Here is a 26,401-nt window from a genome sequence, read left to right as displayed (position 1 = left end):
AGTATCCAGCACTGGGACGCAGGGTTTTGAATACATTACCTTTGACTCTATTATAGATTTGTGATGCGTATTTCACTCTATTTTCTGATGTTTCATTGGTCAAACAGTCACAGAAACGCAGGGTGAAATGTAACATCCTTAAAAGATATGCGAGCAACTCTGCATGAATATTAGATCCACACCATCACCTCTGCTCACCTCCCTTCTTCACCTGATCCAACCTTAACTGCTACAGGCCCGGGGTATGTGGAAGATTTTGATTGAATCTGACAGGACCTGAAAGCACCCTAAAAAAAATCACCTGATGACATGAGCCACACAAACTGCATTTTCAGTCGGGGCCATCAAGAACACCAACAAATCACTCGCTTGGCTTGGGGATCGTTCCTGTTCTAGTATTCGGGCAAAGCGACAGCCGCTCTGTCTATTGATTACATTTTTTTGTGTGAGGTGGGCAGCCTCAGTAGACCACTAATGACATGTAGCAGAGAGAAAAGTTCCCGCAAGTGAGAAGATTCTTGGAATAATGAAGCGAACTTGACAATGGGGGTATTGAATGTGATCGTTAAGTACCAATTTGTCGGTAATCACAGCTCCTCTTAACCGGGTCTGAGCTGGAAAGGGGTCGTGGACAACAGCTCTCTGCACGGGCTGCGAAAAATTAAGGCAGAACATCGTCTATCTGCCGTGGGGGAGGCTTCCCTCCGAGTCACTTAGGGTCTAGTCTCTATGAAGGTGTGTTTACAATTTTGTGTCTGTGTTTTAAAGCATCTCGGATTCGTGTGAGATAGGTCCTGCGGGTCAGCCGCTCATTTTCACTACTCTTCAGTTGCCTCACACCTGCTGTTTTATCTCAGTGCTAATGCTGTTCTCAATTAGCCATTGAGAACTTGATGCTCTGCAGACACAAATAATTATTCTCACACCAGATGTAAATACTGTTGAGACAATCTGAATGTTTTGTCGAGCCGTAAAGGTTGAAAAACATGTTTTTTGTTCATTTAATGGTAGTTTACCACTTTATTGTACTGCAGGGAACTACAGCCCACGTCATTTTCAACCTTATAACAAGGTCGGCTGGTCCTCTTATTATTTTATGTTATATATTTTTATATTTGCTTTCTTTCTGTCTTTGTGCTGCAATTGCTTATCTCATAAAATTCACCAATGAAGCATCTGTGACTGTTGTACAAACAGGTAAGTAAGGATTAACAATACATAATCGTATTTAATGATTGCTTACACGCAAACAAACGTAGCCTTCACGTTTTATTAATTGTTATGACAGAAAAAGTATTTAAATAAAAGTCGAGTACACAAATTCTTCTTTTCAGGCAAAGTATACCGTTGTTTGATGTGATTGCTGTTATATTTTCAATCATTCATTATCTGTTTTATCTGCATTAAAAAAATGCTTGAAAATATCCATAAATATACTAACAATGAAATTATGGTGTAAATAATTGTTATATAACGTTTATTAACTGCTTCTAAATATGTTATGTATGTATGTCATGGCCGTCCCGAAAAGCAAAAGATTATATTTATAAATAAATATAGTATGCAAATGCTTCTTTTCATGCTCGATATACCGTTAATGTTTTATATGATTACTGTGTTATATTGTCATTTGCTCATTATCTGTTTATACATTAGTTATGGATGATTGACAGGGTGAGAAATGCATTAATATATACCTGAGAATATCCATAAATATACTTACAACTGCAAGTCTTGAGTTGAAATAAGTTTCATTTGCAGCATATTAGCAGACTTCCCAGCATGCATTGTTGCAGAGTTAAACTCTCTTGATAACATTCTTTTTTATAGCATGAAGAAAACATATGAGATGGAAATGTGTCTGTTGTACATTGTAAGGTAAGTTATAGATGTCTGGTTTCACAATAATTAAATAAAACGCTAACCATGTTAGAGGTTTGTACTGAATTCAGTCTTCACCCTTAATTGATGTTGAGACATTCATGACACTCATATTGTCATCATACTAATTTATTCATCATATCTTATCTTCATCAATCATACTAACTCTAAACTTAGAAAATGTGAAAATATATTGGTTTGTCTGTGAACAGCTGTTGATTCAACTTAATAGCTTCAGTTTATAGAACATGGCTTCTCAAGTTCAGCTGACTTCAAATTGTTTTTTTCCCAATAAAGAAAACTTCAAAGAAGACTTTAAACTTCTTAAAGTAAAGATAACTCAGATATTTAACGCGGCGGTTCAACTTACTGCCCGTCACTGCCCATGTCTGTTAGTTAGCTGGTTGGTTTGTAGGCAGGATTTCACAAAAACGACTGAACAGATTTCCTCAAAACTCATCCCTGGTCGTCAAATACTGACACTTTGGGTTCGTAGGTCTTGCTGGCAACTAAACCGAAGCGTCAGTATTGGTGACCTGGGAAATTAGTAGGATACACAACCATCAATTTCATTCTGAGAAGCAATTTAATGTTATCAAAACACTCTTGTCTTATCTCACTACTTGTCCTAATTCACAGCTGATAGGACAATCGATCTACTGTAACTGTTGGTGATTCAAATAACACACAGGCCGCTTTAGCATCATTTAGCACGACGGGGTAAAACACTGATCTTTTCACGTAATTATGCTAAATTGACTTTTATGCTCCCGCATGTGGTTCTCTGACCTCTGTGGCATTTACTGAATTGTCCTACACGGCAAAAACTCCAGCCATCTGGTACTCCAGGCAAGTTCAAGCAAATGTTAAGATGTACTGTGTCTGCAGCTATTATCTGACCGGCTCCACTGCAACAAATAACTCCAGCCCCTACGTGATTTCATACGACACATCTGATGCTCAAAGACGCCGTGGAATTAGATTTTGCCGTTTGAAAGACAGACAAACAACATCTCTGTCAGAACATCAGACACCACCTCATCATACAGTACAGCAGTAGCAGATGTATAGGAGTATAATTATACAAAGAAATTGCGGTTATTTCTGTTTCAAAGGCACCGGTTCAAACACTTTCATAGACTCTCACCCCCTCCCACCTCCACCCAGCCTCCTGCTGTTATTGTTGCTGCTGCTGCTGCTGCTGTTGCCATTGTTGTTCCCGCTGTTTGTGTTGTTGCTGCTCAATTTGCCATTGCTGTTTATTAGCTTGCCTCTGTATCCTGCACCAGTGACCAATCTCATCATTCTGTAACTTTTGGTTGATTCTAGTTTTTTTCTTTATATGTTTTTTCTTTGCTTTTGTATTTATGGCGGGTTGGTTTCTCTGATTTCTATTGGCAATTCAGGCATACAGTTGGGTTTCCTCTTTGATTTAGATCAATTGTGGCATGTTTAAAAGCCGTTGTTGGTTTGTGAGCAGAATAACACAAAAACTATTGAACGGATTTACACGAAACTTGGATGGAGGATGGGGTTCAGCCCACAATAGAGCCCATTAAATTTTGGTGCAGATCCGTATGAAGAGACAGAGCCAGGAGTTTTTGTTTGACATTGTGCGAAAGGGCATTTTTCAACATTTCCGTTAATTTCTCAGGTGTACTTAGGTGGCTGCTATCTATTGTTGTTTCTGCTTTCCTTTTATTTTGTACATACAGAGTTCCGGTTTCTCTGATTTCCATTTGCGATTCAATATACAGTTGGGTTTCTCTTTGATTTAGACCGTTGACAATCAATTTTGTTATAGTTTCAAAGCACTGTGTCTGTTGGTTGGTTGGTTTGTCAGCCGGATTACACAAAAACTTGGATGGAGGATGGATTTCAGCCAAAAAAACTTACCTCTTTTGGATTCACTTAGACGTACACAGTTAACCATCAATTATGTAATGGTTTCAAAGCACTTGTTGGTTTGTTGGCAGGATTACACAAAAATGACTGAACAGTTTTCCACGAAACTTGGATGGAGGATGGATTTCAGCCAAGAACAGACCTGCATTAACTTTTGGTGCTGATCTTGATAAAGGCACGGATCCAGGATTTTTTTTAAGACTTTCTTTAACAATGTGAGATGGAGCATTCTTGATGGAAAAAAATAAGGCATATTAAGGTGACAGGTACCTATGAATGACAACAATTTGATGCAGAGCCAAATAAAACTTTGGTTCTGGCAGATTTAAATATGTTTTCTTTGATATTGTGTTCGGCTCTATTGAATTAAAGGAGACAGTCAGGCTTTGATGGAGGTACGTGCTCTACTGTGTGCCATTCTAGTAGTTTATGATTTGAGAAAATATCTACTTTTGTGTGTATTGTAAGCTTCTTATGTAAACTTTACAGATCATATATAGCAATTTTATTGATAAGGGAACGATCTTAGAGCCAGATGTTGATCTACAGATCATAATAAAGTCTAAGAGAGCTGAACAGAATTGAAAAATGACCTCATCTCTTGGGTGGAGTCACTATTTTTCCTCATAGTGAGGCCAGAAAAAGTGATGATAAAACATTAAGGGACTTCATAGCATAGAGTCAATCTTTGTTATGTCAAGTCCACGATACAAACTTATAATAATGATAAAATAAAGTTAAGTTCATACCATCAGAGTGAAATGAGGGCATCATGCAGATCCCATCTAATTGCTGATGCATTACTGGCCTCTAGTGGTGACCGGTGGTATGAGTGTAATGAATTGTGTAAACAGCAATAATGCTGGAATCCGAGGCTCTCAGGCAGCATTGTGATGTTAACTGTAAGTAAATTATATGTCACTTGACAGGGCCAGTGTTTATAGTGTCACTTCAACATTGACTGAAATCAGTGCTAAGGACTGTTGCCTCTAACGAGGGTAATCACCCGACAGATTTTCGCTAATTTCCATCAGATAATTACACATTAGAGCCACACGAGACAGGAAATTCGGTATAAATAAGCATCATACTCAGACTCAGACCAGCTTCTTCTGCAATCTGTCAGGGTTGGGGGGGTGTGGCGGAGTTGAAAGCAAGTATCTTTGTGAAACTTCAAGCTGAATAATTCATGTTTCATGTAAGATCAAATGCATACATGGACAGCTACACAACAAAGACGTGCATGCAAGTTACAATATGGTGATGTACATAAACGCTAATTGCATAATTACAGCTGTCTCTCACTTCAATCAATGTTATTGATTGACATATCACAGGAACAGTAATCAAACGTAAACCTGGAGGTCACTTCAGTTGGTGACAAAGAAACACGCCCAGTATGCAAATGAAGATAATCAGTGGTGATTACAGCACAGTAACTTTATTCATAACGTACAGACACAACAGAGTGGACTTTTCTTCTGGAGCTCATTTGAAATGCATTTGTGTATTCTCATTGCTTCTGGATCGGAGCGTCGTCCCTCTCCGCTGGGAATATTTCAATTTCCTTGATGATCCGATCAGCAATTTTCTTGGTGTTTGCCGAAATCATCCTCCGAGACATCAAATCGAACGGTCCACCTGAAGTGTCAGACAAAGCCTTTATTAAAATGGGTTCCGCCCAGAACACAAATCCTGGTTTTAGCCACACAATTCACTTATAACCTTCTCATTCAGTAGTTTATAAGATGACCACATCTGATTGACGTACCATCGACATCCAGAAGTATTCCTCCGGCTTCTCTAACGATAACCGCTCCAGCAGCAATGTCCCAGCAGTGGATCCCGATCTCAAAGAAGGCCTCCACCGCCCCACACGCCACTAGACACATGTTGGTGGCAGCGGTCCCAGATCCACGGAGCCTGTTAGGACAGATCGATGGGAGATGAATGAATACAAGGAGGCTGCGGTGTCCTACAAAGGCAGCAAACAGTAACTACAGAGGCAGTGACGTAGAGAAAAAAGGATTTGTAATAGCAGCCCAGGATTAAATCAGTAGTATTGAAACACAGATTCAAAACCCGGTGAAACCGTTTCATTTTTACACATAATAAACGTTTGTAACAGTTTGAGATGTTTGTAGCAATTCATATCTAGATAGATACTGTAGATAGATAGATACTTTATGTATCCCAAGCGAAATTTAGAAAAGTAGAACATAGATCAACCACAGCATATTGCATTAATTGCAGTGTAGATAGCTGAGATGGTTACTGATTGGGCTACTCTGCTAGAAGTCAGATTCGGGTCTTCCACATTGTTTCGGCTTCGTGGGGCAGCACATAATGAGTGAGTGTATGCGTGTCAAGAACACTTACCCGTGCACTGGGATGCAGAGGATCTTCTGCATGGTGGAGAAGATCTTCTTTACTTTCTCCGGGCTTCTGTCAGTCCCGTGTTCGGAGATGATAATGGACTTCTTGATTTCTGTATTGACAGGTGTGACAATGGCTGTTAAGGTGCACCCTCAAACAAACAAATATGTTATATGTTATTTCTAGCTTTCATGACTTTTTTTCCCCACTTTCAAATATGCAGAGTAATATGTCGTCGGACTGTATTACCTTCCACATCGGACACAGTAATCTTATCATCGTCGCAGAAAGCTCCCTTCCCCCTCCTTGCTTTATACATCTTGTCCTCCAAGCAGCTGTACACCACACCGAACTCCAACTGAGAAGACGAAAGTCATTCAGCTTTCACATATTGAGGGCGGAGAAACTGTATATATTGAATGTAAATCTCTATCTTGTTTGATTTGACATACCTCCTTGTTGACAGCAAAGGCAATCGACACAGCCACGAACGGGAATCTGTAAGTGAGTAGTTTCATGTATTTTAGATGTTATTACAGAGCCATAGGAAAGGTACTTTTTCATAACACGTGCATCTATTAGTTCAAATGAAGTATTTAAGAAAATTTGTTAAAGGAAGTTTTTCATTTTGGGACAGTATATTTGCTTCTTCCCAAGTTGAGAATACTCTTGTGGTGGTCTGTTAAATATGAAGATATATTTAGTTGGGGCAAAGTAACAGTTAGCTTAGCCTAGCTTAGCTTAGCATAAATACTAAAAAAAGGGGAAACAGCTAGCCTGGCTTTGTCCAGAGGTAACAAAATCTGAATGACAAAATAAAAGCACAGTTTTGTTCGAACATCTTTAACATTTTGAGTCCGAGTAGCTCTTAACCCTCTTTTTACGCTAAGCTATGCTAACGGTGTCCTGGCTGCAGCTTCATATTTAGCATCAGTGGTGTTAATCTTCTAATCCAACTCTCTGCAACAAAACTATTAAGTGTATAACCCAAAATGTCAAACTATTGCTTGAGCGCTAGGCTAATGAGTAGGCTACTAGCAGAATTGTGATAGCAACGTTGAGCTCATGAGTGAGGTAAACCTTCAAACTACACAGAAGTTTGTATCTAACAACCCATTTACACGTGTTTTTTAAAAAGGGATATGTTTTCTGGATTAAAAATGATCCGATCCTGCCTTTATCTTCACACCTGGTATTTTTAATACGTTCTCGTTATCCTCACTGAGCTCAGATCTCTGTCCTCTGTGAGAAATTTGAGGCAGCTGCATATCAGCCCCAGACTCCCTTAAGAAATCGCAGCGTTTAAAGGGTTGTTGAGTTATAGGAAACTTTATAAACTTTGTGAAACAATGTCTGTTAAAAATTCTGAATTATTTGTCTCCTCTTGTAAATTCGGCATGAGTTATACGTTAAGTTTTTCTTTTCTTTTCTTCCCCTACTCTGTGTGCAGATCAGCTGCAGAGATTGGTCGAGCGCAGCTATTTCTTACTGTATATCATTCATTTCTCACCCGCATTCACTTTCATGGCACAGAGCAGACGTTTAATCAGTAGAGCTGCGTTTCTTTCAGCTTTCTCGCTTGCTCACTCTCACTCTCACTTTATCTAGCTAAAAACAAATATATAGTGTACGGGTGCCAGCACATTGTACTGACTGCGTTTACATCTTCCTCAGATCCGAGCACAATGCGAGCCTTACTACCTCCTGATCCAATCACTTTCCTTTCAAGATTCATTGCAGTAACATTTATTTTTATCCGGATAACGTGTCAGGATATGGATCACATTTTAGCACCAGTTGTAAACGGGCTGTTAGTGTTTGACTAGATGTGGAAAAATTGTAAAACTTTTCCCTAAACTATGGATTTATGTAATCTGTGACTTTTCTCCGGCTGTGTTAGTAGCCAGGAGAGATATAAAACAGAACAGTGAGAGCTTCTCTCGGCTTATCCCTTAAATTCCTGAATATCAAGTGTTGAAATATTTAATTGAGGGTGAAGAGAAGCTCTTAAAAAGTAAGATTTAAAAGCCATATTCAGTATATTACTGTTTGGAACAAATGGATCAATTACTCAATGTACTGATCAACAACATGCTGTGCAGATACTGAGAATAATTGGTGCTTTGCTGCAATAAGACACAACAAATGGTCCTTTAGCAATCCTGACATCTTACCCGTGCACAAAGTTTGTGGTGCCGTCCACAGGGTCTATGATCCACGTGGGTTTGTCGGTTAAGATGCACGGCTCCCCCTTCGCGACCGACTCCTCTCCAATGAAGCTGCAGCAAAGAATAACCGATGGACCAATATCACAAATATGACAGGGCAATGTTGTGCCTACAAACAGTACGGGCACACAGAGATTCATACACCGGTGTGTGTCTGGGTGCACGCCTCACCAGTGCGTGCCTTCACCGAATTCCTCCTTAAGAGACCCGATGATGATCTTCTCCACCCTCTCATCGGTCTTGGTGACGAGGTCTACAGTGGAGCTCTTCGTGCAGACCTTTATTTCCTTCTCTCCGGCTTCCCGGATTACCTGAATAAATGGGATATTAAAAGCACATGCTTAAGATTTTGGCGTTAAAATAGGGCAACACCACAGCAGGAACACATTAAGAGACTTTTTACAGATGGCTCTCACGTACCGCTCCAGCTTTTCTTGCCACTGCAACAGCAAAGTCGTATTCTCTCTTCCACAGGTCTTCTGCCATTTTGTTGGTTACAGAGGAGGGCCTGTAACGTGAGAAAAGCTTGTAAAAGTGCAACGACGACTCATAAATGCGTAAATATGAAACAAAATTCTTCAGAAATTGGTAGCATGTGGGAACAGTCTGTCTCTGCGGCCCACAAGACAATACGCCTAAACCTGCATGCTTGGCACACTTCCCCTACAACAGACCGAGTTACGCAACAACTTCCGCAGCTGCCCGTCCGTCCCGCATGAGTCTTAATCACCGCCACAGGCCACAGGTTTTACACTTAATGATTGTGATTAAGAAACAACCGTTGGCAAGGGCGTAGGTTTGACTTCAGAAGTGGTGGGTAGGGCACAAAGCTTCAGATGGTCTCATCAGATACATGCAAGTTAAAGCATGTGAATTCTTTTAAATTGCATTTCCTGCATTTTTGTGTTTTACAGTTTTGGAAACAGCACATCGTTTTGATATGTGTCATGTCATTTAAAATGTTATTACAGTAGGCTAAAAGCATGAGTATCAGCATCGTAGCAAATATACTCTGAAGGACATCCCCAATTCAAAAAAAGTTTGGCTGCTGTGTAAAAACAGAATGCAATGATTTGCATTTCTGTTTATTGCATTGCAGTGGTTGAACACAGTGTTCCTGAGCCCGGGTGGTAACACTCGTTATACAATCATGTGTTTCACAAAGCGAATCTCGCCCCGTCCTTGCTTGAGAACGACTGAGCCTTTCAATGACGAAACCTCTTAGATATGTTGCTTTTGTACTGTTTACATTTGAGTATATATTCTGTTTTATTTTACGTTTTATAGAGTCCAAACTTTTTTGGGTTGGACCAACAGTAAACGTGTTCATCGAGCAGAACGGCCCGTTTCAGATTATAATCATCGATGCGTGTGTAAGCATCACTCATGTTGTAGCTGGTACAGGTGGGGCTAATGTGAACTGCTCTTTTAAGGCAGCTTAATACATAATATTTCATTTTAATGTATTAGTTGATTCATATTTTATGTTAATAATCCAAATCTGAAAAGTAACTAATAAGTCAAGTTATCAAGCAAATGCGGTTCAGTAAAAAGCACAAAATTAGTAGAAGAAGAGTAGAAGTGTAAAGTAATATGAAATGGAAATACTCAAGTACAAGTACTTTAAAATTATACCTAAGTACAGTAGTTGTAAAAGCTGCTTCAGAAGGAATCCACCCTTATAAAGAGTTTTTAAATGATAATTTGCACAATAATGATGAAGGAAGTGAGTAATTCTACAAGTATACATCCTCTGTGATGACAAACAGACATTTAAATGCACATACACTTCATCCATCCACATGTAAAATGAAAGGCAACCCTTACCTTGTTCAGTCAGGTGTGGCTGCCTCTCGTATAGCTCCGAGACACTTTGTGCGCTTCCTTTTGAAAAACTTTAACCTTAAGTTGCCTCTATGGAGCGATGAGGCAACCCAAAGAGCTGGCATGACAGAGTGGGAAAAGTACTAGCACCGCCCTCGCGTGTTTCTTCATAGCAACCCGAGAAAAAAAAACACTGTGCTGATGAGACTTGCAACAACATGATGCCGCATTTACTGCACAGTGAGTGCACGTATGGCTGCATAATGTAAGTGGAATTTTTTGGTGCGTCTTCGTAATTTTCCTGTGCAGAATGAGTAGGTGTCACAGGAAGACACACCCTGCTGTGTATATGTCCGTCACATAAGTCCCTGCAGCTGCCATGAGTAGTGATTAAACGCTGTCCTGTGCAGCCTACTGTTGATGTCAGCTCACGGAGGTGAAAATCCTACATTTTTTCCAGAGACATAAGTGTACATTCCTGCTCCTGGCTTAGTTTTCACATGGGATTTGGCATGACAAAACAAAGCTCCTGTCAGTTTTATATTTCCTGACAGTTTCACAGCTATTGAGCTTTTCCCCTTTATGTCCTTTTATTGTATTCCACTAGTGGAAAAAAATACCTTGAGAGGTTTCCCCGGTGAGTCAACGCAGATTATGTGTGCACACATGCCTTGTTTCTCACTGCGGCTGCTGGAGGTCGGACAAAGACTCTGAAACGTCCTGATGAAGTGAGTGAAAGCGAAAAGGCAGATCTACATGTAGCAGTCATAACTGTTCATGCATGCAATGAATGAACATTGTTCTGACTTGTAAAAGCATGCGGTGATCACATCCCACTGTAACGTGAGAATCTCTGTGAGAGAATCATCCCAATCAGGAGATATTAAAAAGTCGTAGTAATGTGTTAGCAGCTGTTTTGGTCCCAAAATGACATAATTTTTAACTCTCATTCATTCATACACATGCTGCGCTTCAGTCCTCAGGGAGTGCTCTCTGAATCTTCGAGACACTCCCCTTAAAACAGCAATCATCTGTCTTGCGGGAAGCTGTACTCTGCTGCAAGACGGACTGTTTCTCAAGAAAATTACGTTATGCTTCTTAGTTGTACAACCTGCAATGTGGCTCATTCAAGTGCTCGACAAAGGGATCGTGTGACTGAAGAGATAAGCATTTGAAGAAGTTGAATTACAATCTACATCATCTGATATTTTTTTTAAAAAGCAGACGGTCTGAGGGTTTTGCAGAGGCTCGTCTAGACATGCTCATAACCGCCACACCTTGCACAACTCGAGTTTATGTACTGTATGTTGAAATACCCCGAACCTATTCGCTATCGCAACAGCGATGACAGGGTGGGTGCTCGAGCAAATGTTTTTTTAAAAGTCTACCATCGGATCAAAGAAGAGGAAACAATGATAAAGCTGGAAACATCTTCCTGCTACACGAGTCGGTGTCTCTGTCGAGCATCAGTGCGGGGGATCATCAAGGGAGAGTCTTGCTGAAAGTTTTGTTTGACCGGAGCAGCAGGAGAGCAGTTGTCACCCCGTCGTCCCTGTTGTGCACTCAATATAAGACGCTCTCTAAAATCTAGAGAGACAGGCTGAGGGAAGTGATAGGACAAGCAAAACAAATACATCAGTCCTGCCGTCTCGCTGGCAGGTCCGTTATGAATAATTTATCCGGGATGACGGATGTTTTGGATGTTTGGTTCCCCCGAATCACAGCTGTAACCGAGGCCTGCCACGACGCCGAAGTTGCTGAAGGTCAACGGTGCACCATGAAAGATGAGCAGGAACTTCAGACAGGTTGTTTCCCGTCTGCAGTCCTTTTATAATCTCACCACCGAGCCCCCCTTTGGAGATTTGAGCCTACAGCCACGCTAGCAGCTCTGTGAGGCTGTGCTCGGGCAACAGGCTCGCAATGAATATGTTAACATGCTAAAGTTCAGAAGGTTATGTTCAGTGAGCGCTGTATTAGCTGATAAGCACTAAACACAGCTGAGCTGGATGAGGAAGTCATCACTGTTAGTCATAAAGCATTGAATGAAACGATGATGGCGCTGGATTAAAAGATTGAGTATTATAAAGTTATTACAAATGACCAATCTTAAACCCACCTTCCTTAGTTTCTGTTGCTGGGTCGGACAAGCTTGATTACAAATGCGGAGACGCTGGTCCAGTCCAGTGTTTATCACACTGACAGCAAGGAAGGACCACAGTGTGCGATGGAAGGGTATATTCACGATGGTAAGTTTTATGAACGTGGCAAAGTCAATCCAGTCTGAGCGATAACGAGAGAGGCCACGGTCTTTGCGAGGAAAGACAAGATCGTCAGTCAACATCGCTCCTGCACTCGATAAAGCACTCTATGTATTTATTCCTGACTAGAGACCATGCTGCTGAATCCCCATGAATATACTGAATGTATTAAACTGTTTGTGTCATAAAGTGTCATCTTTATGGTGGCCTGACAGAAAAAAATGAGAATGTGCCAGGAGGCTTCATCCTCTGAGGACCCTGATATAAATGTGAATGCACATTTCATGTCAAACCAACCAATAGGTGTTGAGTAAGTAGTGGTCCGAGCCATTTATCTGACTATAAACCGCACAGCTGGTATGGCTAAAATAAAAAAAAAAAAGAAATGCACGATAATATGATTCAAGCTAGAGGCAGAGCACGAAAAGACATTTGTTGGAGTACAGAAAGAAAACTGCAGTAATTGAAACGGAGAAAAAACAGACTTACTAATAAGTTTCTACAGAGTCTGACTCTCTGGTCTCCAGGGACGCATTTTTTGGACGGAGCAGGAAAGCACAAGCCTTGCCAGTTTTACAGAACAATGCTTGGTACTTCCTCAGTAGAGCTACCAGGATGTACAGTGCAAATACAGGCTGTGCCGTTAAAAAATCAAAAGACGGGGCTCCAACAAAAACGTGCTGAGCAGCCGTCGGTGTGAAGAGTTGACAGAGGTGGACTTGAGCTATCCGACTCTGGAAATCATTCCCAGCACTGGTGATTAGGTCTGAGCCCCCTGCTGCAGACTAACACGGACCATTGATTTCTGCAGGGGGGGAGGGGGGGGCAGCAGTTTAAGTCCTGGGTTTGCTCAAGTGAAGTGTTTTAAAACCATTTGTTAGTCATCAGCAAACACAAGCTGAGAAAGAAAGAGAGAGACAACGGTCCGTGGAGAGCAAAACTCGAGGCTATTTCATAGAGCACATCAGCCCGGGGGGGCGGTCCACCGCTGCATGTTCGGTTTCTGCAGCAGTGAATGAAAGGGCAGGGGACATGCAGCAGAGGGTTTTACATGGTGTAATGGCTGTGAAAGCTTTTATCTCTCCACTAAATCACAACGGTAGCAGTCGGTTGTTTTTTTCTTCTTTCCCAGTGTTTTATGGAGTTTCGGGGACCTGTTTTCTGTTTATTTGGTTTCCTTCGCCGCAAGAGACGCTTTTCTTTCTTCGTATTTTTTTTCTTTATTGGCTTTATAAGACGGTTTATCATTTTTCTAGGTCAGAGCAAACACGGACGTTTATTTATGTCGGGAACACACGGCTGATTCAGGCCACTGGTTGGATGTCGTGAGGGTGTTTAGGAGGCTTGCTGGAGATTGAAGACAGAGGATGTAGATCTAGATAACAATCAGAGTTCAGATATTATGAGCTGGTACGGCTGCTTTTGTTTCCTCACAGAAAGGGAGCTGTAATTTTGGAGGAATGTTACAGTGACGTAACGTTTTTATTGTGTATTGTTCTCTTTAACGTAGAATGTGTAAATCCAGCTACTATGAAAACAAAACATGCTCGCTGTTCACTGCTCAGCTGCTTAGAGTTGGCTAGAGATTCTGCATTGGGGCCAGACCCCTCTGGAGGAATAAACACCCGGAGTGACATCAGAATCTGCTCTGGTCCAGAACCGTTCACCGACAGGAGGAGAGCTCAGAGATTACTTTGAAACTTTCGGGATTATCTTCACTCCTGTTTATCAACCTGACTGCAGCAGGTGGCGCTATTATCAACACAAAACCGTTTTTGCCTAATAACTCCCACATAACATGGCGCACATTGTTAAACCTTATATCTACGTGTTCCCTGCATTCAGCTGAATTGTGTGATGTAGGCCACGCCCACTTTCACGCCAGAATTCCATTTGCAAATTCCCGAATGTCTCAAACCTACTTTTTCCAACTCCTCCCACACAATTTCTCCGATTTGCACCAAACTTTGCACACAGCATCTGTGGACCCTCCTGACAAAAACGTATTAAAAGAACTGTGATACTCCAAAGAACGGCCAAAATATACAACAACAATTTCCTGCAAATTGTGGTCAAACAGACAGTCGTCCATATTTTCATGAATTACAGTCCCGTTAACACTACAGTTTTTTTAATTCTGTTCCATGGCGCGATGACGGCTCGTGAAAAATTTGGTGCAAATCGGCCAATGGGGGGAGCTTTTATTGCTAAATGACGAAACAACAGCTTGACTGCCTTCACTTTTCATTCCTCAACTTAACTTGTTGCATGAAAAAGCCCCAAAAGCAGCGGACTGCGAGGGCCCGTTCATCGCTGCTTGCAGCTTTAATTTAACTTATTACTCACTTCACGCTCGTTCTCTGACTTTCCTATCCCAGAAAGTAGCAACAGGGGACCACATGAAACACTACCTTTAGTAAACTTGTGGATTGCTCTGGGTTCAAACCAAATATATAACAAAGATCTAGCCCTTTTTCAAAACATTTTCATGCGTATTATATCGTTGTCTTGTTTTTGCGTATTCTGTATTTGTACAGGAGGAACAAGTCACGACACTGAGCTATCGCATTTAACCAAAGACACGACGATGCTCTGTCAGCATTTTTCTGCACAAAAATGTTCCAGCGGAGGCTTGTCTTCCGTTGCCAGCGATTGTCTTCGGTTTACGAGCACCGCCGACATGTGAATGCAGGCTGACACCTGTCTTTGCAGGGCTTTAATGAAGAGGAGGCGGGGCACAAGCAGGAGATATTCCTCGTAGCCTTTTATTTGCTGCCATCATTACATCATTACAAAAAGCACTTACAGTAATATTAACACACTTTAAACATACTGCTCCTATTTTCAAGAACACAATCAGTTTATTTAAGTCTGGACTTCATAAAGACGCAGATATACAGTGCAGTAGTTATATATAGTCAGTGTTCAGTGGACATGTTCTCCCATTAACTATAGTGCAAACTAGTGATGGCATTGAAATTCATTCTACATATGAAGAAATCTATCTTTAAACTTAAACAATTGAACAAAAGTACATGAAAAAGTAATATTATTGATCAATACCTGAATACATTTACACTGTAAAACCTGTAGCATAGCGTCGTATAGACAGTCTTTGATTGTGATCTGATTGAATTGTCCTCGTAAATAAATACAAAACAACTTTAAAAATGGCTTTAGATTGTAAAAACAAGTGTGTATTAAGACATAAAGACTTAATTCTTTCAAATAAGTTATAACACAACAGAAAGTCTGAACTTGTGAATGTCTAAGTGTGGAAATACAACAATGACTCACAAAGAAAGCAGAATGAAGGCTGGAAGTCTGAATATTTCAAACGGACCCGCTCGTTCTTCAGAGGTAAGTTTATCGTTTTGGTTCTTAAGGCAGAGAAGGAACCGTGACCTGTTCGATACGAAAAACAGTTGCACGTTTAAAGAAACTGTTCAGTCGGCCGAGGAGATGACGGGTGGGGGGTTTACTAGCCATCTGTGTCGTCCCTGCCGACGTGAAACTCTGTTATCTCCTTCGCGATGCGCTCCGCTATCGCTCTGCTGCTGGCGACGATCAGCCTCCGAGACATCAGATCAAACGGTCCACCTGGATGAAAAGAGAAAATACTAAGTACTGTAATAAAATTGACTTTTTTCAAGTTGCAAGACTGTAAAATTACCATTTTAAATGTGTGTTGTATTAACCTGAATAAACCAGCTGAAGGCCCCAAAATTACTGCTGCTGATGTGGCCCTTTTTCAGAGCATTTCTCTTAAATTTTAATCACTGAATCATTGTGCTGACGAATAGAGATTTTTTATTTTATTTTACAACTTCTCTTGTTTCCAGATGAAATGACCTTTAAATACTTTGTGTTAGTTTTGTTTTTTTGCATACTGTTTGCTTCAAATGTCACTGTGAGCAGGCTTACATGCAGTTAAACCCCCAGCAAAGATGATGAAGCATCTAATATGGCATTTGGAAAGTTGCTTCGCGTCTCTGTTGTTGGTATGCACCGACAATGTCACTGACGGATCAGGTAATATAATGGCAAATATATTATTTAGTGAGCAGTCAAAGAGGTCCCTCACTGCTGAGTAATACGATTTTATTTATTTAAATTGATGCATTCGTTTTCCGATGCTCGTGTGGAAGAACAACTGGTGAGTACCAATTGATTCATAAGAGGGGAGAGAGTTATATGCTCAGTTTAAAAGCAGATTTCCAAACTCATGATCACGCTCATATTGAAATTGTACACCGTGTAGGATCAGTGATCAAACGTGAGGCCGGTTGGTAAGTCTGTGGCAGCGTTGCCCAAATTCAACATCAAATTTCTCAAACCCTTCTGCTTCCTCTTTCAAGCGCAAAACCACTCGCTGCCCTGCTCCCCCAGCTTTGACAGTGTTTTCACAGGCGTCTGTGAGCAGACAGAGGGATGAAAACCAATAACAAGAATTACTAAGAATAAATAATTCATACGCATTAATAACTCCTCTTGTGTTTGGGCTGAAAGCAGCGGTCCGTTCTCGCTGCTTTGCTCTGTAAAGCAATCACCTTCAGCAATCCTGCAGCTCCTCCACAAGTCAATCACCCCGTTGCCCACTTCCCTTCATTTCATCCGGTGACTCAGCGGCCTCTGAAAAGATGCTCTCTGAAGAGCTCACGTTTTCACAGTGACTCACCTGAGATGTCCATGATAACTCCTCCAGCTTCGGTAACTATCACCGCCCCTCCAGCCATGTCCCAGCAGTGGATGCCCATGTGGTAGTAAGCATCGGCCGATCCGCACGCTACCAGACACATGTTGACAGCTGCGCTGCCCGGGGAGCGGATGCTGTGGATGAAAATAGAGGTTTACTCAGCACTGGACTGCACGTGACACGGTGCTGACCCCCAAATGGTTTAGTGAGAGTTTAGTGCGTGTTTGTCAGTGTTTTAAGCTGTAATCCTAAAAAACTGTCATGAAATCAGACTGCATTTGTGATGTTTAATGATATTTGGAGCTTAAGTTCTGCATTCACCGCTCTAGTTGTTGTATTTCTTGTGATTTATTTGTCAAAAATTGTAGAAATCGAAATCATTTTTTACATTTAAGCCTGTTTTTAAGACAGAGGCAGTAGAGATATGGACAGACGGACGTCCAACAACGGTGGAAGAACATGCAGCTAGTTTCTACCAGTGTGTGGCAATTACTGTTGCACAAACTCATGTTGAAGGAGATAACAGACAGGGGCAAGACATCTACCCACAGCGTGAGATGATGTTGCAATAATGTTTTTATTGTAAATTCTTCTGGCCACGATCGTGTTGTGAAAATCTGATACTGTGACAGCCCGACAGCGAGGTGCACTGTTTCAGCGCGCTGATGTCATTCTTGCCGGTGAAGTTTATTGTCTAACTGTAAAATGTCCTGCTTCCTGTTACGTATCTTTGTCGAGTGTTTGACAACATTTGAAGGATCACTGGACAGAATATGTCTCTTTTTCACCTTCAACTGGCGGAGCACGGATTGCCTTTCATTGTGACGCGGCGACAGTGAAACACAATGTATTGCTTTCCGAAACAGACGGCAGAAAACTTTTATTTCTCAAAAGCGTGCTCACAAAACATGACAGTTGTCATTGTTCAAGCATTCTTCAGTGGCGGATAAAAATGTAATTCTTCAAAGGGAGTAATGGAAACAGGAAGGAGGCTCAGATAGGCTGCACACCTCCAACTCAACATCTCAACTTACAGTGACCTGCTGTTGTGTGGAAACCCACTCACATCACATGCATTAAGTTCTTAATGAAGACATGACTTTGTTTTGCTCCACTATAAACAGATGCAGTCGCTCTTTGGGTGCATTTCTGTTAAGTAGCTGCTTAAGGAGTGTTTGCTGAAGTATTAACGATACTGTTAACGATTACAACTTGTGCATTAGTGTGTATTTACCCGTGCACAGGGATGGTGAGGATGGTCTTGACGTTGGCCAACATTGTGTTGAAATGCTCAGGATCCTTCTTGAAGCCCATTTCTGTCAGCACCATGGACTGGCTAATATCTTGGATGGAAAACACAAAATGAAGAATGATCACATCTGGATACACAGAATCACAGTAATGAGCACCGGCTGTCTCGGAGGTTTCTCTGTGCAGAGCTGCTGGTACGAGCAGAGAGCATTGCTGTCATGTTGCCTCCACCTGGTGGATTTGATGAAAAACTGCACCAGTGAAGCCTGATGTGATTATCACTCTTTACCTTCCTGTCCCGACACTTTGATGGGGACTCCGTTGCAGAACGCCCCTTTGCCTTTTCGCGCCGTGTACATCTTTTCCTCGATGCAGCTGTAGACGATCCCGAACTCTATCTGAGGCCGAGAGGCAGCAGAGAAAACAGCAGTGAATAATGCGGTGTGGGCGGAGGGCTAAAAATAGAGCAGCCATATAAAGTGAAATCCACTGTGCTACACATCAGATATTCACTGGGGTTATCGGGGCAATTACTATTATGATGTTTCTCATAATTACGATGTTACGGTGTCAAGAAGATCTGTGATTCACAAACAAGAAAACGCACCTCTTTCTTCACAGTGAAGCCAATTGAAACAGACACAAACGGGAACCTGCATGAAAAGAAATTTACAATATAAAACATTCATTTAATGAACTCCCTCTAGGTTTAAGCTCAGAGGAATCAATTTCTATTATCAGTTCAGTTTCATCTGCGTTGTCTAATTATCCCTGACAGAGAGGACAATCCAACAGAGAACCTAATTAAAAGATAAAAATAGTTAAGGAGCGACAGAGATAAAAGGAATCCAGTGCCTTATCAGGTTTCTCAATGGGGTAGACAGTATTTCAGTGCATGGTACCTGTGAACGAAGTTGGTGGTACCGTCGATAGGGTCGATGATCCAAGTGGGATTGTCTGTAAGGACGCTGGGAGCACCTGCTGCTACCGACTCCTCACCTATGAAGCTTCAGAATCGGACGGAAGAAACAGGAAATGGACAAACAGGACGGGACTGGTTACCTCAGCTGTTAATGAATGATATTAATGCACTTGATACTGTTGACCTGCTGAGTTTACTCTCATTTTTCTGTTAAAGTCGATGATATGTGACATTAAGTATGCCGAGGTCATGTCCTCAGGAGTTTTTCTTCGATTTCGGGCATTTGAGCATCCTGGTGGAGGTTTATGCTTTGCAGCTATCCCTGGTGGATATTTGAGAGGCTGATTACAGATTTTTTAAGACTGAGCACAAGTGATTTTTTAGTTTTAGTCCAACAACAATAAATAAATCAACAAATGAAGAATCCTACGGAAGCTGAGAACCACATTCGAGATCAAGAGTTAATTATTTCATTAACTCTAGGAGACAAGCTTTGTTAAATTGAGCTAATGAGATAATGAACCTGTTTAAACAAAAGGTTGTTTCTCTTATTACTTTGAATGTTTATCAGAGCTTGGGACGGCCAGGCCAGCATGCACAGATGGCTTCTTCCCAAGAGTAACTGATGGAAACGGAGTACAAATTATTAGGGCTGCATGATGAGGTGGAAAAAACCTCATTGAGATTATTTCTACATTTTCATTTAACGAAAAACAAAACTAAAATCATGATGAGGTGACATCTAAATAGAATAGAATAACTTTATTGTCTAGCTGGAGCAGGAAATTTGTCTCTGGTCTCAGGAGAATACAAACACAAACACGTCCACAAGATTAAAAAGCGAAACAAGAAACACCACATCCATAAAACAAAGATCTCTCACCCGTACGACAGTCGCTGCATTCATACCAAAGCTTACACTCTCGTATCTAAGTTTGCTGTATTCTAGTTGTTTGACCACATTAATTGCATTTGGGATAAAGGAGCCCTTGTAAATCTGTTTGGGTTTGTTCCAAAGAACAAGATGTGCAGGTTATTTTGATAAGTTGTGCAGACTGTACTTCAGAATCTAATTTAAGTTTCTTTTCTACTTGCCCTCTGCCAACAAGACGTCTGTTGGTTGTAGTCTACCAGACAGTGACACATCAGCTTTCAGTTGACCACTGAATTGAAGCCTATCCCTTACAATGATGAGTCATAATGTAAATACTAGGGTTGCACAAGATATTGTTTCAGCATCAACATCGCAATGTACGTATTTGCATTAGCCACATCGCAGGATATCTAAAGTCAAGTAAGGCAAATGAACTCAAACGCATCCTGACATAAAATTAAAATTTGCATTTCCCTCAACTAATCTATAAGAAAAGTCTGTCTTATATTACAAAAAATAGTCTGATTGGGTTCTTGGATAAACAGGAGATTGTCTGCGTGCCCACCGACCGTTCTTTGATCATTCTTGATTAATTTATCACCAAAAGGAGGGCTTCCCCCGAGTCATTCTGGAATGATTAATGATTTCCAAGCTTTTAAACGTCACTGGTAAAAATTCCTGTATTTTTTTAAACCAAAATACTGCAATCTGATATTGTGCAGCCCTGGTAAAGAGCCTCATATCTAATCACTTGGGAAAACACTTTTAGAACAAAAGTTCATGAAAAGTCCAAACGGCTTCCTCTGAAACTCCCAAACTCACCCACAGAGCAGTGTGTATGTCATGGTCTCTGATGGAGCTTATGAAGTTATTTTCTTATCATTAATGAGCTTGTTAACTTGAGAAATCTGACTTTTGTTTTCTTGAGATAACGAGATAAATTAAACTGTTATCACGAGAAAAAATAGCTGTCATCTCGAGACAGCGAAACAATTAACTTGTGATCTTGAAAGATACTGCTGTCAAAAGAAATAAATAAGCTCAGCTTCCATAGGATTTAGTATCGCCCTACCAGAGTTTATTTTAGGGTTGTGTAGTGAAGGCTTTGCAAAAGCATTTTGATCTAATTAGAGTTAACTGAGTAATCCAAATTATAAAACACTTTAGATGCTTTACTTTATAACATCAGTATTTCTAAATTCTTGGCTACAGCTCTGCCAGGATCAGTGACAAGAAAAGGTTGTGATCATTGTTGAAAATACATGTATATTATAGTGAAATAAGTGAAATTAGGCATTAACCCTACAAAAGAGAACATTTTGAGGGACTGATAATATACACTGATAAAATATTCTTCCCTTTATAACCTACAGGACTATTAAGCACTTCATATATCACCCCTCATTTCCACATTTGCTAGCAAGGTACCTGTGAGTCGGGTACTTTTCCTTGATGGAGGATATAATGAGCTGTTCCACTTTCTGATCCGTCTCGGTCACCAGGTCAACCGGCGAGCTCTTATGCATGATGGCGATGTCCTTCTGGAGCGCCTCGCGGATCATCTGGCAGAAAGACAACAGCCACAAACTCAGCCAGGGGAATTTTTTGGATGACTGACCACATCTGTTACTTTAATTAGCCTGACATATTGTCTGTTATGGTAACATAATGTTGGCAATGACGGGTCAGAGACGATTACGTGAAAGCTCCACAGCCCACATATCGTTGTGTGTTGTCTTTATCACACATAACGTAATTTTCTCCTTAAAGCATGCCCAGTTTATACAAAAGACAGGTGCTGGTAGATAACATTGCTCTTCAAACCATACATTGATTTAAATAAAGTATTAAAGTACATGTATCAAATACAAATACCTTTGAATATAGCTGGATGACAATTTAACTTTCCATACTCAGAAAGAAAAGTCTGTTTAGTCTACTTTTGGTAACACTTTACAGTCACCACAATTAATAAAGCGTAAAAGGGTTTTGTGGTGACCAAAAACAGGTATTTTAAGGCAAACCATGATGTTACCCGAACCTACCTTCTCCCTTTTTGATGCCAATTTCCTGTCAACCTCTGTGAAATACATTCTGTTTCTGACACATATCGGATCCGATCATCAGAACCGATTATAATCAGTGTGTTGTCAGTCTGTTTTAAGCTTTGCAAACCTGCATGTTCATACAACACACCCTCAATTTGGAGCACGACAGACTTGATAGGCGATTCCAGCCATTTCAGGTAATTTGGTATTGTGCTAGCTACAGTATATGTGAAATTAATGTATTTACATGACTGTAAGTGAATGCAAAGCTAATATTTCCACCTAAAATAGGAGTTTTTTCCTGACCACAGCACTAAAAAAGCATGTTACAATGTAGTTACTCACCTTCCCAGCCTTTTTGGTGACCTCCACACAGTGATCCATACATTCTTGCCAAGGATCACTCATGTTGACAGGTAGGAGGTGTCAATTTATTGACAGCTACAGTTAAAAACGTTATGTTCCTGTTGAGAGGAAAAGGCGACACTCATTCACAGATTCACAGTCACATTCACAGAAGCTTTCCGTCCGCTTCTTGATAAGTGAAGTCAGAGATACAACCTGTGAACTGCTGTCTGGACAAACGAGCTTGATTAGCGAGTAAATCTGTTAGCGACCGTTGGCTCTTTAGCTAAGTTAGCTCTCTATGCTAGTTAGCTTTCACGGGAATAAACGGGTCCTGAGCGTAATGACAGCTACAGCTACACGCATACGATACAATAAACGGATTTTAATGTTATAACTGTTATTACTGTCGTTTGTTTTAAGGAAAATTAATAAGCTAAAGCTAGTTCTACCCACCTCTGTAGAGGGCTGGCTCCTCAGTGTTGACTTTTAGCTATGGGAGGGTGGGACTAACGACAACTCTCGCTGTCATTGGTCAAAGAATGCCGGTAGATAAGAACTCGCCGCTCTCATTGGCTAGAGCGCTGTCATTCATCCGTACAGGAAACGGCATGAAAGTGAAGAAGTGTGATTTAGACAACTTTATATAGAAAATGGCAGCAACGAAGGATGATTTCCGCAAATGTGAGTGTTTTTATCTCGTTTTAGTTAATTGGCACCCAAAAATATGTAGTTTATAAAGCTGTAGCTGCTTATTTGACAGGCCATTTATCACATTTAAGCATTACATGTTCGACTTTTGTATACAAAGTTGAGTAAAGTAAGTAAAAAACTATATTCAAGTTCAGTTAACTATGTTTTCTTCTTTAACACAAACACAACAAGACGTAAAGTTAACATAAATGACTTCTAGCTATGGGAGGGTGGGACTAAAGGCAACTCTCGCTCTCATTGGTCAAAAAATGTGAACTCCTCGCTCTCATTGGCTAGAGCGCTGTCATGTCTCCTTACAGGAAAGAACAGGAAGTAGTTAAGGAAAACTACTTTTTTCAGTACAGGTAAAGGTAGGTGTCTGGTCTGTGGGCATTTATGTGTATGCATGGGTGTAATGGTGTGAGTCTGAATGTATGAAAAATATCACTGAGTGTCTTTTCTTCTGCTTTTTGTATCAGACTGGACAGATCTCACTCTGGATCCAGACACAGCCCACCCTGAGCTCGGCCTCTCTGAAGCCTGCACTGAAGCCACATACCTCGAGCATCCTCCGCCGGTCCCCGACCACCCTGAAAGGTTCGACTACTGGGAAGAGGTGCTGTGCTGCCAGCCCCTGGAGGGGCGTTGCTACTGGGAGCTGGAGTGGAGAGGGGAGCAGGTTTGCGTTGGAGTGTCGTACAAAGGTATAGCCAGGAAAGGTGACAGCAAGGAAACTCGGTTTGGACTGAATCAGCTCTCCTTGAGTTTGGACTGCTCTGTCTTTGGTCACTCTTTCTGGCACAATGATGAGCATACTGACTTAAAAGCAGCTCCGTCTTCGAGGATAGGAGTATTCCTGGATCACGAAGCAGGGACTCTTTCCTTTTACACCATCTCTGAGTCGGTAGATCTCATCCACAGAGTCCAGACCACATTCACAGAGCCTCTCTATGCAGGATTTGAGTTTTATACCTACGGAGACCATGTTAAACTTTTTCATCTGAAAAATCTGGAGTGATTAATAGCATAACTAGATTGTGAAGGTCTGTGCTTGCTAAAATGTTTTGAATCTTTAATATTTCACCACATCTATGTATGAAAAACAATGTTTCAACAATGTTTTCAAACATCAGAATAAATATAAGTAGATATAAATAAAGATGCAAACACATACCGCTTCAGGCCAGAAGGTGGCAGCAGCTGCACTGTATTTGATAAAGCATCTGTTGGCTGCCTCCTTGTGAAGGAGGCTACAAGTCAAACATGATGTTGTGTACAGGCTTTTAGCAGGCGGATTCAGGTGTTTGCTGACATTTAGGGATGAAATTGGGATGAGGAAGGGACATCAGGCTGTTCATCCTGAGGAGCTTCAGATCGTTCGGCGTCTGCAACAGGCTCCTGAAGACCTTCTGTCAGTCTGTGGTGGCCAGTGTACTCGTCTGTGCTGTGGTGTGGCATTAAGACTGGTGAGGTCAACAGGCTAAACAAGCTGGTGAGGAGTTCCCGCTCCCTGGTTGGACAGGAACTGGACAATCTGGAGATAGTGGCTAAGAGGAGGATGAAGGACAAAATCAAAGCCATCTTGGATAACCCCTCTCACCCTCTCCACGACACGCTGTGGCAGATGGGCAGCACATTCAGCCATAGCATCACAGCTCCTCTGTACCCACCGCCATCAGACTCTGGCAGCTACAGTCTGTCATCCCGCTGATCACTTATTAAAGCTGGGAACTGCATGAGGCTGCTAAATAACAACATTTAGTGTCCGTTTGTGTGTAATTACGGTCAAGAGAACACTGCAGCATGGAGCAAACGAGCACTTCAGCTCAACAAGTTAGCCTCAAAGCTATTTTTCCCACATTTTTGATACCTTTAAAGTGCATCTCCTGAGGGGGAGAGGCAAATAAACGCCTCTGAAGTCAAAAGAGCACCGAAAGTAGGAAATATCTGACCTGTTCTGCCATTTTTATATCATTTCCTCTCATGTTTCAACCAAATTGTGGTTAGTGAACAGTTATTATTGCTGTATAAATACACTGAGATCGTCAGGGTCATGATACCTGTGAGAATAACACCTACTTCCTCCACTTCCCCAAATTATTTCAGGTTATCTTATTTTGAAATGTTTACATTGCAGGCATCAAACAGTTAAATGTGTCAAAAATAAAGAGGAAGTGATGTTAAAAGTGGTAATCACTGTTAAGTTTCCTTAGTAAGTTAATTACATGTAAACTTCCCCTCATGGCGAGTTCTGCTTCCAGGAACAAAACACATTCTGTACGTTAACAGAAGTTATTATTAAAGTAAATGTGCTCTCTTAAGTATTCAGCCCTTGAGGCCTTTTCTTCGAGGCTGTATTCAGCTGCTAAACCTCAGAGCGCTTAATGTCAATAAAGCCGAGACATTCCTGCGGAGACGCTCTGTCCTCCTGTGCAGAGTGCTAACAGCGCAATTAGCTTTAAAATCAGGGAGGGCACCGTCTCATCCGCACTCCTACAGATTTAACCTCGGACGGCCTTTATCTCACAGACGAGGTGGCAGGAATTCAAAATGATAAATTCCTTCAGGAGTTAATGAGATGTCTGGCAACAGTCGGGCATAAATTACATCTAATTCCTCTGACCTTGAGTAGTGTTTTTTTAATGCTATATCTTGAGACCAAGAAGTATAATGAGAACAGCATTCAGATGATGAGAGTTCGACAGCAATCTTCTGTAGATCTGGTGATGAGTTGAACGATGGCAGTGTAAAGGTCACTCAGGCCTCCTATGAGTGTTTGCCTCTCTGATACTCTTCATTATCACACTTTATCAGAAGCAATCTCAAGTAATCTGTGATCATTATTATTTAGAGAAGAGAACAAATGAAGGTTTAAAGGTTTAAGGGTGCAACCCCCGCACAGCTGTTACTCACAGATATTATGTCACCTGGTTTGAACCGTTGATTGCAGAAAGCCTCTTTGGCAAATCAGTGATATTTTGAAACCACAAGACGTTAGTGATGAAATGTTTCTTTTCCTCATAACATGTACTTCCATTGTTAAATGGGAAGATGACTAAGACTATTCGGCCTTCCTTGCAACTCTGCGAGGCTGTGGTTT

General features: G+C 41.1%; 3 protein-coding genes across 4 annotated transcripts; 1 reads left to right on the top strand and 2 right to left on the bottom strand.

Annotated features, from left to right (window-relative positions):
• Nucleotides 1-5,207: 5,207 nt before the first annotated feature.
• Nucleotides 5,208-10,311, bottom strand: LOC311249084 (inositol monophosphatase 1-like). Its single transcript, XM_084339820.1, has 9 exons — nt 10,218-10,311; nt 8,811-8,898; nt 8,562-8,701; nt 8,337-8,441; nt 6,615-6,660; nt 6,412-6,520; nt 6,166-6,274; nt 5,558-5,709; nt 5,208-5,427 (listed from the first exon to the last, which is right to left on the bottom strand). Exons 2-9 carry the CDS (start codon nt 8,874-8,876, stop codon nt 5,300-5,302), a joined length of 855 nt encoding a protein of 284 aa, XP_084195946.1. The 5' UTR covers nt 8,877-8,898; nt 10,218-10,311; the 3' UTR covers nt 5,208-5,299.
• A 4,905-nt stretch (nt 10,312-15,216) lies between these two features.
• On the bottom strand, nt 15,217-23,154 carry LOC311249085 (inositol monophosphatase 1-like). 2 transcript variants are annotated; one of them, XM_084339821.1, is made up of 9 exons: nt 23,065-23,154; nt 22,609-22,727; nt 21,644-21,777; nt 19,322-19,426; nt 19,027-19,072; nt 18,709-18,817; nt 18,403-18,511; nt 17,151-17,302; nt 15,217-16,072 (listed from the first exon to the last, which is right to left on the bottom strand). In XM_084339821.1, the coding sequence occupies exons 2-9, from the start codon at nt 22,669-22,671 to the stop codon at nt 15,954-15,956; spliced, it is 837 nt and encodes a 278-aa protein (XP_084195947.1). In that variant the 5' UTR covers nt 22,672-22,727; nt 23,065-23,154; the 3' UTR covers nt 15,217-15,953. The 2 variants fall into 2 exon arrangements, with proteins under 2 accessions (XP_084195947.1, XP_084195948.1); XM_084339822.1 differs by lacking the exon at nt 23,065-23,154 and adding an exon at nt 22,825-23,039.
• A 73-nt stretch (nt 23,155-23,227) lies between these two features.
• Nucleotides 23,228-25,538, top strand: LOC311249104 (tripartite motif-containing protein 16-like protein). The gene is made up of 2 exons (XM_084339851.1): nt 23,228-23,292; nt 23,781-25,538. Exons 1-2 carry the CDS (start codon nt 23,262-23,264, stop codon nt 24,317-24,319), a joined length of 570 nt encoding a protein of 189 aa, XP_084195977.1. The 5' UTR covers nt 23,228-23,261; the 3' UTR covers nt 24,320-25,538.
• Nucleotides 25,539-26,401: the final 863 nt, after the last annotated feature.

Source organism: Pagrus pagrus (assembly GCF_965226575.1).
Source record: "Pagrus pagrus genome assembly, chromosome: 20".
NCBI classification, from domain to species: domain Eukaryota; kingdom Metazoa; phylum Chordata; class Actinopteri; order Spariformes; family Sparidae; genus Pagrus; species Pagrus pagrus.
This window is presented reverse-complemented; position numbering and strand designations above follow the sequence as displayed.

What these genes read in the sequence shown, in the direction of transcription:
- LOC311249084 (XM_084339820.1), bottom strand. Translation starts at nt 8,876, where the DNA reads ATGGCAGAAGACCTGTGGAAGAGAGAATACGACTTTGCTGTTGCAGTG. An exon ending in CCTTTGCTGTCAACAAGGAG is followed by an intron (nt 6,521 to 6,614) that starts GTATGTCAAATC and finishes TCGTCTTCTCAG; the next exon opens with TTGGAGTTCGGTGTGGTGTA. An exon ending in AATACTTCTGGATGTCGATG is followed by an intron (nt 5,428 to 5,557) that starts GTACGTCAATCA and finishes CTGACACTTCAG; the next exon opens with GTGGACCGTTCGATTTGATG.
- LOC311249085 (XM_084339821.1), bottom strand. Translation starts at nt 22,671, where the DNA reads ATGAGTGATCCTTGGCAAGAATGTATGGATCACTGTGTGGAGGTCACC. An exon ending in ACCACCAACTTCGTTCACAG is followed by an intron (nt 19,073 to 19,321) that starts GTACCATGCACT and finishes CTTTTCATGCAG; the next exon opens with GTTCCCGTTTGTGTCTGTTT. An exon ending in AGTTATCATGGACATCTCAG is followed by an intron (nt 16,073 to 17,150) that starts GTGAGTCACTGT and finishes CTTTTCATCCAG; the next exon opens with GTGGACCGTTTGATCTGATG.
- LOC311249104 (XM_084339851.1), top strand. Translation starts at nt 23,262, where the DNA reads ATGGCAGCAACGAAGGATGATTTCCGCAAAT. An exon ending in GAAGGATGATTTCCGCAAAT is followed by an intron (nt 23,293 to 23,780) that starts GTGAGTGTTTTT and finishes TTTTTGTATCAG; the next exon opens with ACTGGACAGATCTCACTCTG.